Genomic DNA, 14,914 nt, shown 5'->3' with positions numbered 1-14,914 from the left:
TTTTAACAATTTTCCCACAGCCACGTAAAGAAATGCTTTAAGATTGAATCCCAGGCCTGCTGTCCCTGGCCAATTACAATTTGAATACTATTTATGTTTTATGAAACTGTGAGCCTAAAGAAAGTGCTTCTCAGCTACCAAAAATAGCCCAGATAGAGAATTACATATTGAAGTAATCAACTGGACACCTTTATGTAGTGCAGTTTTATTTTTGGGGTAATTACAGGGTGAGGTTGAGCCTTAACAAAAATATTGTCTTGTGTAAAAGTGATGGAGAAAATGGGGCCACACAGAGATTCTGTCTCAACTGGCATGAATTCTATTCTCCTGAATCTGGTGTTCCAGTCAGTGCAAACCTTTTGATTGACAGATCTAAGGAAAATTTTGAGCTTTTTTCTTCAGATAAACTGGAAAAACTTGCAGCTGACAAGAGCCTCACAGGAGATCCTTATAAAGCAGAGTGAATTAAATGCTTCTTTTTGTGCTGGAATACCAAACACATAATGGCATTGTATCACAACTTCCAAAAGAAACATAAAAATACAAAACCTTGGTAGTTACTTAACAGGTATTTTGCATTATGTGGAGGACTGAATGCTGCATGTTGAGGATACGAGTTGATAGAAACTTACCTGTCGTTCTCTTTTCTCCTTTTTCCACCCCATGTTGGGAATCTTTAATTTGCATTCCCTTTCTCTTGTGGGGAAAAGAAATCTCTGCCCACAGTAAAATCTCACAGGACAGGGGAAAAGCAACTATTTGTGATTCAGAAATTTTTCTATTTCTTTTCTGGGTAAGATTTTTTTTCCAGGTGAAGTTTGTTAGAGATATCCATTCAAGTGCTTTTCTAAACCACCTTATTTTAGAAACTTTGTGTTCTAAATACCTAAGTTATATAATTTCAATTGAAATAGAGCATATCCTGATTTACTAAGTTATTTACTGTTCTGAGTAGCACTGCTCTATCAATGTAACCCACATAAAAATAGCTAAATGTGAAAAAAGTTAAGTAATTCAACCACTAAGTAGATTTTGTTGCATTAACCAGTTAAAGAAAAAATTAAGCAAAATTAAGAATCTCATTTGCTTCAAACTTCAAAACATCCTTCACTGGATGCAGTTTTATGTTTGAATGTTTTTTTTAAATTATTTGTTTGCTTATTTACAACAGGAAAACAAGCAAACAACACCCAAAAAATCTAGTTGTCTTTTCAGAATTACATATTGTGCATTATTCTATCTGTCAATAGAATATTTACACAATTGTAAAGAACATGGCTATGTTTTTTGAAAGTCTCTTGCTCTAGTGATTATCTGTTGAAAATGAGATCACTTCTGCTTATGCCTAGAGATTTGAAGGGATGCACCTTCGTAGGGAAATATTACTGCATTCTCCACTGTGTTAGAAATAAACAAACTCACAGAAACACAGGCAGAACAGGAAAAAGAGAGCAAGAGTATGGTAGTAGTTATGTCTTGATTATGAACTTCCCATCTACTTCTAAAGTTTAATACCAAACTCCAGGCCAAGTGCATACATCTGGGCAGAGTGCATCCACAAGATAGTTTGTAACTTGCTCCATGGAAATTACCTGTTAGAGCACCTGCTCCTCACACCTCTGAAAATACACAGCATGGAAAACAATCTGAGAAATTCATAACATCCTTTTTTTTTTTCTAGTAGGGACCATATTTTTGTGGATGCTGCATCACCAAACAAGACAGTACCAATGTAAAACATGCATGACTATAGTCTGCCTTTTTCCTAGTCCTCCTTTTTTCTGTTTATCTGGCACATTTTTGAGTTAATCTGGATTTGCTGGAATGACAAGGATGCTCTAAAGCCATTTGGGTTTTTTTAGTGAAACAAAAGAGACAAAAGCAAATCTTAGGATACTTGGGTACAGTCAGTGTCTCAACCTACAGTAAGTGCTTTTATCTCATACTGTTAGAGTTATTGCATCATCAGTCTGCATTGACGAGCTGCCTAAGAAAAGGTTCAGCAACTTTTTTTAAAAGCAGAAGTCTAGCCAGACCTGAAACAAGTAATTTTGCACCTCTTCATGCCTCCTTCTGACCCCTTCTTTTCCTAACCACATTGCAGGAGTGTGAAGGACTTTTTAAAAGGTTCCTATTTGGCTGGTTGACTTAAGCCTGAATGAATTTGGCATTGGAAGGCTGTGATTTTTGTACTGGCAAGAGAAATTCTTTTCTTACTTGTTGGAGAAAACAGATTCTAACAGTGACAGAAGCATCCGAATCCTGACAAGTTTTGGACAGTTGTGTTGCAATTATGTAACACAAGACAGTACAAGGATACATTTTTAGGAACTGAGCACTAGTTCCAAAATAAAGAGCTATAAATTGGTGTCCTATTTAATATCTTATGCGTTCAGCCTGTCCAGAAACAAATGATATGTCAGTGTTAACAGTCTACTTTTCATCTTCCATTTATGTGCACAGTAAATTGTTGGTAAGGTTTCCTGCTGGACTTTTAAAAGCAGAAGAAATCAATACCTAGAATATATACAAAGATTTTAAAATAACAAGCCCTTAGAATGTAATTATTAGTGTGCATGAAGTTGTTTCCCAATTTATTGATCAGTTCTGAAGTGATGCTATGTTGGGGCATTTCTCTCTGTAACTCTTCCTGGCCCAGGTCTCTGGGGGAAAGTGAAGCTGAAGACTGGGAGTGCATTCTCCTCAGGACTTGCACAGAGTAATTTGATTTTCTTTTATGTTCCTGGAACTGTGCTGACTGCCTGGTTGTAGTCTTGAGCACAGGTCTAATATCCCCAAACGGCCAGAGCTAACACACTGAGCTTAAGTGAGCTTGCACACTTCCATTTTTGTTCAACTCGTTGGATCTTAAACATTATTTAACTGTGACTTTGAGAATGAAAAATGAATAACTTTAAATTTCTGTTTCAATAATTGTAGCTTTTGTAGTGTCTCAAAAGGCAGCAGAACCAGAAATCTTTTCAGTCAGGTTTTGGCCACACATGAGTAAGACACAAGACTGTATGTTAAAAGTTCTTCTGTCCTCAGATATTTAAGATAATGCTTGTGCATAGAGTTTGATATACATAGTTCTTTTTAATTGCATTCATTTAAACTTTCTTTGTAACATAGCACTCTGCCATCGTTTCCTGTGAATATCAAATCAGAATGGAAATAAAGAATCATGGATGGACTACGACTGGTCACAGTAACTCAAGAAAATTGAAGTTAGATTTCAGGATATATGAATTACCACCACTCGTTAGCTTAAAATAAAGAACTTTGAGGTCATTTAGTCCATTCCTGCCAGTATAGTACACTTCCTTTCTTCCAAGATTTAACTATTGAAGAGAAAGGTGTTTTGCCTGTTGTTAATCTATTTCATAATCCAGAATGACAACTCACAAAGTTTTTTCCTTCTCGTATTCAACAAAAATAGCTTTAACTTAAGAACACTGCTTTAGTTTTGCTTGTTTCTTTTAATTCTCTGCTTGGAAACTTGAATTTCCTGTGAACTACTGTGTTCTTAATTTCTTTGGTAAAAGAATCTTTATTTTTTTGAGATCAAAGAGTTCTGATATACATTAGCACTTTTATAATAAAACTCCAGAATAATAACTGAATAGGGTGAAGGCTTTTTCAGACTAGCAGGGCTGACAATTAAAAAGCTTTTTGCATGGCTTGGAGCATAGCCTTTTTTTTTTTCTTTTCTTTTTTCCACTTTTTTTTTTTTCCCCTTCTTTTTTCTTTTAAAAATGGCTATTATTTTAATTGAAGATTAATAATTACTGATAGCTACTGGGCTCTTTTAATGTTATTCTGTGCACAAATAAAACCCTCTGCTTTGATGGTACTGGTTCCCCCCTTCATCCCCTCTATTGCAGATGAAAACTGTTACTTGAGCAGAAAAAGCAGTGAACTTGAGTGAAGATGTAGTTAAACCTCTGTCCCAGGGACATGTGGTTTTTGTGCAGAGTAATGCTGGAGGAGTGGAGGTAAGATAAATATTACCAAAATCAGCCTAATATTGTGGTCTGATCTTCTAAGCTAAAACTGTGTCTGGTGTCTGCCATTGTCATTATGGAAGCTGTAAACATTTGGGAATTGACAGAGATGGAGCTGCCCATGTGCAGCCCTCCTGATGCTGAACTCAGACCACCTGGCAATGCCAGCAGTAACTCCTCCTGCCACAGGATTTACAGTCCCTGCCATTTTCCTTCTTGCAACTATTTTCAGAGGCCAATGTTTGTGATACGAAAAGGAACTTGAAAGGTTTTAAAAGGCTTTTTGCCCACTGCTTTTGGCTATTGAATGAATTCTGAAATCTTTTTTTTTTTTTTTTTTTTAATCCAGTATCAAGTGTGCATTGTGGTCAATTTCTTGCCCCAGAAGTGCCCCATATCCTAATTATTCTGATTTCATAGAATCATAGAATTGGCTGGGTTGGAAGGGACCTCAGAGATCATCGAGTCCAACCCTTGAACCACCGTTGTGGTTGCTAGACTATGGCACTGAGTGCCACATCCAGTCTCTTTTTAAATAGCTCCAGGGATGGAGAATCCACTACTTCCCTGGGCAGCCCATTCCAATGCTTGATCACTCTCTCCGTAAAGAAATTGTTTCTAATATCCAACCTAAACTTCCCCTGGCACAACTTAAGACCATGCCCTCTTGTCTTGTTGAAAGTCGTCTGGGAAAAGAGACCAACCCCCACCTGGCTCCAACCTCCTTTCAGGGAGTTGTAGAGAGTGATGAGGTCTCCCCTGAGCTGCCTCTTCTCCAGCCTCAACACCCCCAGCTCCCTCAGCCTCTCCTCATAGGGTCTGTGCTCTTACAAGAAGGACCTGCAGATAGTGTCAAGTAAGCTATGCCTTTCATTTGCCATACCCCCAGTTCTTTCTTGTATTCTATCAGATATGATTAAGAAAAGCAACAAATATTTTAGAGTAGATGTCTTTTCAGTTGTTTTCTGAGACATGTAATGTATTTTTGGCACTTAGACACTAATGATGATAATAAATAATAAGATATTTAAAACAGGTAGTACCTGGAGCAACCATAGTTCAATGATTTTTTTTTTTTTTTTTTTTTTTTTTGGTGTTTTTTTTGTTTTTTTTTTTTGGGCATTAACTGCTGTAGTTTAGGCAAGTAGGAACTTCTGCAGTGTTATAAGATTATACACTAGACATTGTGCTTCTCTATTTAATCTTTGTTGTTGCCATTATATCATGCTGCCTTTATAATTTTAATACAGATCTTGCATAAGGATAGGGTGCAGTGGAATGAAACAGCCATCATAATCTGGTTATTTTAGTAAAAGGTGGATTATTACAAACACAGACAGGGTAATAAATCTCAGTTCTATCTTCAGATTGTTACAGAGTTTTACTGCTAAGATTCCTTGTGACTTAGAGGAGTTATTCTGCATTGGTTCTTCTAAGTTTTCTTTCTCTGTTTATATAAATATTATGTGATGAGAAATTATGTGTGAGACCTTGTTAGGTCTTAATACATTGTCATTCAGGGATAAATTTGAGAGGTAAAAGAATTTTTTTCAGGTAAATAGGTAGCCTCAGTAGCATGCCAGCTAATTATAAAATAGTTCAGTAAGTTCATCAAACTCACCTGGAATCCCCTAAGGCTCAAAGAGTTTGTCAGACTGGGCATTTTCCCCAGTGGAGCTTGTTTGGTCCCAAACATATTCATCTTTCAAATTAGGAATATAAGTCAACTGATAACTTCATATTCCATGGATCTTGCACTGTATACGTTGTATGCATTGAAGAATGAATATTCTGATTTGGAAAGTAGTGGGAAAAATTCACAGAAATTGAATTTTTGAATTATGACACTCGTGGGAAGATTAAATACCTTTCTGGCTTGGTAACTTCTGTGCAAGTATATTATAGAGCAGGATCTAACCCTAACTGGAGTAATTGCCTAACAAGAAAAGGGAGTTTGTGGATATTGCTGTATATTCTGATGTCTGTGAGAAGCCTCAGTGTAATATCCATCGAGTCCTCCCCTGAGGTGGAACATGTCTGATAATGTTTATGGTCTTTCCTATGATCTTTATACTACAGAACTATGTATTTTCAGCTTCCCTTGGATCCTCAGCACTGTGGTTCACCAGTGTCACTCCCTCAGGGCTAATCTGTCATGTTTAATCAACTCTCAGTGCTCCAGTCCTCACTGATTAGGTTGACCTAAGTTGAAAAATTTGAGGTATCTTTGACAAGAGAAAAAAGAAGGCTGTTTTCTCTACATAACTATTAATAGCTGAGAGTTCCTGAGTTTGAAAAGGAAGACTTTAATATATAATGTTCATGTGAATCTTTTCTTAATGCTTATTCTGTTGGGTCTGTGCTGAATTGAGTACCAAGTTTTCCAAGTTCTCAAGGAACCATCATCCTCAACCAAGGAACCTCAGCCCCTTATTTATACTTTTGAGTTTTTAAACTCAGATTCAGTTTCTGCCATCTGCTGTCCCTGGTTGTTCTCTCTAGCTCATCTCTCTCTCTCAGGCAAAACATAGTTTAAGGCTCCTGCTTTAGCATTTCCACACCATCAGGTGTGACCCAATTGAAGGTTGTGCTATGCTATGAAATTTACAGGTGGTGGCTTATTAACACATTTCAGTGTCCCAGTATCATGAACATTAATACTGAAAATGTGCATGAGTGAAATGGTTATAAATAAGGAAAAATAGTGAAGAAAAAAAAAGGTACTGTCAGAATAGTGGAAGAAAAAGAATAATGAACATCAAGAAGAATGACTGTTAGGTATTGAAGCAGATAATATATATTATTTTAATTAAGAGTGCCTAATAGTACATATGGCTTCCTTTGAGTAATAATTGCATTCTGATGAAGTGTGATTAGAGACTTTTTTTCAGGATTTCAATTAAATCAAATCCATTTCTGTAAACGGGGAGTGATTAAAATGATGATATCAAGGTCTAAACTGAAAGCTATGTTGAAGCTTCCTGCTGCATATTTCTTTATTACTTTGCTCCTCTGATGACTATTGTCTAGTTCCTAAAAATGCCACAAGTTTCAGAATGAGTCCTGCAGGTTTGTCCTAAGAACTAACTTTACAGATCAAATAGAAACTTAGTAAGTACTTGGATGTCTTCTACATATGATCCTGGGATTGGTCCTAATTCATGAAGATTCTTGGTTCATGCGTGTCTCTTGGTGCATATGAGAAGATACTTTGATTAATTAGGGACTGTAAAACAACACTGTTTTTACTAAGCTTGTCTGTATTTCTGCTGGTGCATCTGGGTGATTAAATGCAGACTTATTTTATCTGCTAGTCATTGCTGTCTGACTTGTAAGGCTCACAGACTGGTAGGACCCAGCCAACTGTCTGGCAACTGTTAACAGAATTACCAATTATCTTGCTGAGCCTTATCACCTTGCTCTTTGATTATCCTGCATCATGGGTAAGGAAGGCTGCTTGAGTCTTAAACACATGCAGAAGTCAGAGGAAGGTGATTCATGAACTGGTAGCAAACACAGCAAATGCTTTCAATAACATGGAAGAGTGTAATGTCCAAGCTGTTAATCAGGGTGTTTTCATGCCAGTACTACATTGATGATAAATTATATCATCTGATATTCTGAGCTGACATTTAATTTCTTTACTTCAAACTTTCCCTTATAAATTAAGCCATAAATAAATAGTTAACATTTCAAGTCCTAAACTGTATGCACCCTTAACTAGCTGTATGTTTTACCCTTGACGTATCTGCATTACACATGCAAATAAAGACAAAAATAAGCTAAGTTTAAGGTAGTAAAGATCTATCCAAAGTGCAGTTTCTGCACAGATGCATTGTCATTAGAGATCTTTGCCTCTAATCTATTAAAAAAAATTGCTTCACATTGTATTATACACATCTCCCTCTGCCACAACAATAGCTAAATCTGTTTCCCAGGACTGCCTGTAACCAGCTTCAGGCAGTTCACATTGCTGCTTTAGAAGATTTCTAGCACTAGTTTCCCCCTCCTCCTGTTATACCAGAAGTGGGTCAGAATGAAAGTGTTTAAAAGGTCATTTTCTGTGCAGTGGTGGCATCTTGGTTTATGGGAATGCTATATACAAATCACCCAGCTCTAAAGCAAAATTTTCTCTATTTGTAACTCCCAAAGTCTGCAGCTGTTAACCAGAGTAACCTTTTTTTTTTCTTCTTTTTTTTTTCTTTTTTTTTTTTTTTTTTTAAGCAGGAGATAAAAAAGAATTAATGCTAGAACAGACTTTAAAATTCTCTTCAAGAAATCTAGCATAAGGGTTTGTAATAATGCAAAGGGTTTGTAATGTCATGGTTTGACCTCTTCATGCAGAGCTCATGATGCTTCTCATGCAGAAATTCATGCAGATTCTGTTAGATCCTTTTGCTTGCTCATAACTACCCACACTAGGGAAAAGTCTAGGTGATGAACTTTTTTTAAGCAAGAGACTTGAATCTATCAGTGCTTCCAGAAGGTAATTCAGCACTTTCTTTGCACCTAGCTGCCACTAGAATTTGACAAACATAAATATGAAATACACAGTTACGAACTCTGAGCCACTTGCATGCTTCAGAGAGATGCAGTTTCTGTCTATGTGAAGTAATAATAAGAATGAAGCACTTGAGAAACTCTCCCTTTCTTGCTGCATTCCTGCACTGCTGAACTGCCCTCATAAGGAGCTGTGTTTTACAGGTAAAAAAATGTAGAAAATGTAGCATACAATCAAGTAACCAGAGACTTTCTGTAGTCCAGAGTAAACAGATGAAACTATCATAATTCTGGCATGTCTTAATGTGTAACTTTCAGGATGTTTGATTATGTCTGCCACTGTATTAAGATTTGTTAATCTTCATTTGCTGTGCAGAGAATAGCAGCAAAGATGGAGAACTCATATTTTGTTCCCTGTCACTTTTACTTCCTAATCAGTACTTCCTACACTGAGAGTAAATAAAACAATATTAAATGATGGATGGAGGTGTTGAAATAAAGTGTTTAATATTTGTAAAACCTAAGGTATGACTCACATTTTCCTTGGTCAGAAATAGGTATCTGTTAAGAATTGCTGTGCTCCAGTTCACCTGCTGTAGCCATAGACTCGTTGTTGTCCTTTCTCAGAGAGCCCTCTGCTGACCTAAACCACAGAATGTTGACTGCACGCCAGATACCCCATAATATCCTTTGACATGTGGTGTAAACACACGTCCTGCTGCCCAGGTAGATTTCAGTAAGAACAAAAACACATAAGGTACTACAGAATTTTTAAAAAGTTCTGAATTTCCACAAGTGGGCAGCTTTAGGGCAAAGGAAACTTGTATGTGACCAGATTTCTACTTCTTTGTCTAATCAAGGGAATGGGGTTTGTCAGAAAAATAGAAGGTCAAAGAGTTAGTTGTTTTCTCATGCTCCTGCCTCTGACTTTCCTTGTATGATTCAGTTAACCCTTTTGGGGGGTGATAAACGTAAGAAAAACAACTTTGTAGTAGACTGATTATGCAGAATTTTTTTTTTCAGTAAATCGAAATCTTAGTATTAAAAATAGTCTTTAATTTATCATGAGTCTTGTGATCCCTGCCATTCATCCAGTAATACGAGCTGCTGAAATCATGTTATTGCCAGGGAATAACAGGTTTCATTAAAAAGAGACTCAACTTCTCATGCTTAATTTAAAAAATAACCTGATAACATGATGGAAGTCAGGGGAAAAGCAAATTGAGGAAACTTGCCTGCGTTATCAAAGATATTTATTTAATTTTGCTGGGCGGAGAGGTTGGGGAAGGCTGATTATTTAAATATTTGGGGTTGCTAATGTTGTGGTTCTGAGAGGGAATCTTAATAAACACAGAGATTTATTCCCAAATTATCCCATGGATAATGTGTTAAGGGAGAGGTGCAAGGTGTGAGGGTACACATGACTCGAGAAGTCATAGAATATATATATAAAATTGTGTAATAAAACCCTGAAAATTATAGAATGCAGGAAAGAAGAAGAAGGATGTTGCAGAGGTACAAGGTGGAAATATAAAGGCATTGCCTCTGCATGGTGCAGGTTTCAAGCAGCTGTGTCTAATTCATTCCAGCAGGTAAAATTGGAGTACAGCACTACTGAGAGCAGTGTTCACAGAAAGATAAACATACCTGATTTTTTTTAAGTTATGGTGTTTGTAACTTGGCATATGAAGAGATCTGAGATGTCTGTTCAGATTTAACACTCTTAATGTAACTAAAAATGTCCTAAAGACTCAACACTTATACCCACGGAGGTTTGCATAGCACACAGGCTACATATAGTACACAGTTCCAAATTTCACTAGACAGAAAAAAAAAGGCAAGAAACCAAGAGTGACATGTGAACTTCTGTGTTAAAGAAACTGCCTGCATACTATATGCTGAGGTTTATTCTAGCAGATTGATCTCTTACCAGGCATAATGTTTTCATATCCTCATATCCACTAAATATGTTTTCTTTTTATTCATCTTACAAGTTTCTCACCATGTGACAGTATGGAAGATGGGTTGCACTGTCTGTAAAAATAGATAAAATAGATAGTGCTTAAGATCTGCCACTGCAAGACATGATCAGCAACAGCATACGCCGAAAGCAAAGCTGATTCTGTATGTGTGAAAAACACTGACTGGTGTCATTCACATTTTTGTATCATGGATTTTAAGTATTCCTTTTTTTATTTTTATTTTTTAATTTTTTTTTTTTAATTTTGAGTGCCAATAGCTGTACTTTGAGTTGTTAGTAGACATCTTAGATATCTGAGGAAGCAAGCTGCCTTGGTTCATAAGCTGGGTAGAATTGCAATAAGGCAATAAGTTTCTAAATGGGTGGGTTCCAACACTTTGTAAGAGAGAAGGACCTGTGGCTGCATCTAGCAAGTGCTATGAGACCCTGAATCATTTTTAACACCCACATTTTTGGAAATAGCTTTTTGGGTTGTTTTTTTTTTTGGGATCTGCTTTTGGGATCTGTGGGGCATAAGAGGGGCAAAGGCAGGGACCACAATTATTTCCATCCTACAAAGATGTTAATTTCCTGGAAGGGGAAAGACCTTGAAAAAATTTTACCTAGGTATAAGTCTATTTTGAATATTCACATTTATTCTGCAATATTCAGTATAACTCTATGATTGTTGTTATGGTTTTTATCAGTGTTTTATCTCTAAAACAATTGGAAGTTCATGAAATACTTTTTTGTTTCCTGAAGAATACCTTTCCAAGTGGAATGGAAATGTTAATCATTGTTTTTTAATTTTAAATTGTATAAGAAAAGAATTAGAGAATTAGCATTTGAACAGTATTTTTTTCTTTAGACTTTATGATTGTTCAAATGTTAACATCAATTATTGTGTGTATTTTTTGTGTATTATTATGTATAAATGTTATTCAAGAAGTTGTCATTAGTTTTATAACCAGTTCAGTATGGGAATAGAGTCAGTTTTGCTGCATTAGCGTTTCATTTTATGAGAAAATTGTTGTCTTTACTCTTTGCTAATTTATTCCTGCATTTAATAATTCAGTAGTCAGTCTGTACCACTTTTTAACAGGGAAAAGGGTGCAGAAGCTTGTCTTTATTTTCTGTGTATATTCCGTGTTGTACTCGGGGGAAATGGCATATCCAAAAATAAGACTATAAATAAGAAATCAGTAGCCTTTGCTGTCTTGCTGCATTATGTGGGTTTGATATATGCTTCTGCAGCATTATTACTTACTCTGTTCAAATCAATGCTCTGAGCTCTCCTTTATGCATCGATTTCTTCCAGATTAGCCTATGAAGTAGGTGATTTACTAAAAGACCACTGTTACCTCTTTCCTAACACAGAAATGGCTGCAGTATTACAGACAATACTATAAAGTTTCCAAAATGCTTCAGTTAGTTGTAACGTTTTGATGGTGTAACTTTATTTGAACAGGAAAGAGAAAACAAGTTTGGTCTTATGTAGCTGAAAGCAAAATAATAATGCTTGGAAGAAATAGAAATAAGGCAATAACATAAAAATTAAGCCAGATTCTCTAGGAGGTAATGATATAAAGAAAGGGTGCTTACTAGGGTGTTTTCCTTTTTAATGCCACTTTCATGCCTTAAAAAAGAGGGGTTTTTTTCCATACTTTTGTGTTCTTACACATTTCAGTAACAGAATAGTTACTGAATAGTATCAGTAGCACAGTAGAGCTGTTTGTATCCCTCCCTAAAATGTACCTATGAATATGGATCTTGCATTAGTGTTCAGTGAAGGTTTTTTGCTGAAATGGAGTGTCAGGGAAGAATTCAGATGCTTGGTGTGATATTGTACTAGTCAGGATTCAATGCATTTGGGCTCCAAACAGTGTCCTCTTTAACAGGATGTTATTTTATTGCCACAGTTGTTTTTTTCATAGCAGCTTCCAGGTTGTTACTGTTTTGGGCAATTCTATATTTGAAGAGTTCAGTGCAAGTCAAGGAGGGGTTTGCAGGGAATTTAGACATTTAGCACCACATTTTTACAGTTTATGCCTAGGTTAGATCAACCTGGTTTGGATACAGTTTTGTGCAGTATTCTGTTTTCTTTACAGTTTTAATTTTTGTATTTCCACAAACCTTTCTGATATTCCTACGACCAGTGTTTTCTGATGTTTTCCAACCCAGAGACTTTAGTGTATAATCACTGAGAGAGAATGAAATGGTCTTCAGGCATTAATGGCCCACACAGCTGAGAAGTTTGGTTAAAAGTTTCATGAGATGTTACACAGATGTCCAAATTCATCTTCCTTCAAGTTTACTCTTAGTTCTGTGGTTTTCCTGGTAATGACCTGACCTATTATTCCTCCCTAATTTTTCCTCATTGTATATATGGTTTGTTGGATTTCTCTTTCATGCCTTTTGCACTATTGTGTTCTCTAGAGATAAATCTCAATACTTTCACAGTACATCTCTGCTCCAGTGTAGGCTGCAGTCTGATATATTGCATACTCCCTCAGTCTCTGTACCCAAAGCAGCCTGTAGCAGGTCAAAGAACAGTATTTCTTGCATTCTTTCTTAGAAACGTATTTGGGTTTTTATAAATCTTTCTCCAGGAAACTTGTATTTCTGATACGACCCTGTATTCATCAACTTTCCTGGGAGATGGTTTTCCTTTTCAATTGCTGTACTAATCTTTTTAATATTATTTAGACTTGTCTTTTCTTACTGCTTTGTCTGGTAGGATTAAAGTGCTACTTTCAGCACAGCAACTACCATATTGCTTTTGAAGGACAGGTATTATTCTAACACCCACAACACCTTGGGAAGTATTGTGCAATATGATTCTATTCAGTCCACATTTTTATCAACACGATCACCATCCCCTGCAGCCATCATTCCATTTTAGAGCACAGCCCTACAGCTATTTTTTCCCTTTTTGCAGTATCAAGATAGGAGGAAGATGAATGAAAGTTTCTTGCATGTTTTTGTCAGTGTTTTTTTTTTATAGCTCCCATGAACAGTGATGGACTTGGCAGCCTTGAGACTGAAATCCTCTGTTTAATCACAGACTGGGTATAGTTCAACAGCAGAACATATTTCTATACACAGCCCCTGTAGCATGTCTAAGCCTTGAGCTGGAGAGCCCATCTTCTGCAAGTGACAAAAAGCACTCAGGCCAGTCAGTCCCTGGCCTCAATCTCTTGAGTTGCTGAAAAGAGTAATTCATGGCATTGAGTTTCATGACAGGTGCTAATGTCTAGTCTGAAGTGGACTGAGAGTTCCCTTTCACTCAATTGGGAATGTCCTTCTGGAAGGTACTGAGAAAATGTAGTGTTCTGTCCATTTGGGAAGTTTTATGTCTGTGTGCATCACATATCTCTTCAAAAGGCAGAAAATTCTCAAGTGAGCTTGAATTTAGCCACAGGCTTGACCTGAAGCTCTTTAACAACTATAATTTTGTTTTGTTTTCTTTTGTTATACTCATCTAAACTCTCAAAATCTAATAACTAAAGCCAGATAGCAAAATGAAACAGTAATCTTCAGTCCTGTTTTTAGAATCTTAAGAAGTTTAATTAGAAAATAAAGCAAAACCAAGGCCTTTCAGAGACTCCTGCAGTATCCTAGGTCCACAGAAAAGCACTGCACTAAATTCTTGTGAATTGGAAAACTTAAAATTAAGAAATTGGAATTTCTTAATATTTTTAATGTTGCATTGGAAAGACAATAGGTCATACTACCTTTCACAAAGTTATATTTATAAGGTTTTGTTCACTTTTCCCTGAAAATCCATTGCAGTGAAAGTATATGCTATTCCAAAATAAGTGCTGTCTATTAAATTTGCTTGAAATTATTTGATTGCTTTATGGGGTGGTTTGTTTTTTTGTTTTTTTTTTTTTATTTTTCAGCTAACAGGACAAGTGACTTTGCAAATTGCCAGTGAACCAGTTTTGCCGTTTAATGCCCTCGACATCGCGTTAGAAGTTCAGTACAGTCTTAAAGGTAATTTTTGTTAGAGGAATATTGTTCTCCACTAATACAGATTATTTTTTTTTAAAGTTTGTCTACTCCCTGATACAGATTTTTGATATCCAGATGAATAATAGCCAATTTTACTAGTTAAACAGTGTAATTATATGTTGCAAAATAAAACAAAGGTTTTGCTGCTAAACAAAGCCATTAAATGTTTATATTTCATCTGATGTTCCTATGTCAGTTAAGCAATAATTAGTATTAAAATCTCATAATTGCGGTCAAGGATAACAACCTCTCTGACTGAACTTAATTTGAATTCCTTTCAAGGCTTTGTGCAGTACAAGAGCAGGCTTCTAATCCTTTTGCTTTTTCTCTCCTTTCACACTCATCTTATTTATTTTTTTCCACTAATTCCCCACGTTGGCAGAGCATGCTGCCATTTCTACTTTTTCTGGCATGCCAAAGCATGATAATTTATCAA

General features: G+C 36.2%; 1 protein-coding gene across 1 annotated transcript in view; it reads left to right on the top strand.

The window, feature by feature from the left end:
- NAALADL2 (N-acetylated alpha-linked acidic dipeptidase like 2) overlaps window positions 1-14,914 on the top strand; it is a 189,653-nt gene that overhangs the window by 152,732 nt on the left and 22,007 nt on the right. The window contains exon 12 of the mRNA XM_008497711.2: window positions 14,367-14,460. Coding sequence (XP_008495933.2) covers window positions 14,367-14,460 — 94 coding nt within the window. The remainder of the gene's footprint in view (window positions 1-14,366; window positions 14,461-14,914) is intronic.

The sequence above is a fragment of the Calypte anna genome, chromosome 9 (genome assembly GCF_003957555.1).
Source record: "Calypte anna isolate BGI_N300 chromosome 9, bCalAnn1_v1.p, whole genome shotgun sequence".
NCBI lineage: Eukaryota > Metazoa > Chordata > Aves > Apodiformes > Trochilidae > Calypte > Calypte anna.
This window is presented reverse-complemented; position numbering and strand designations above follow the sequence as displayed.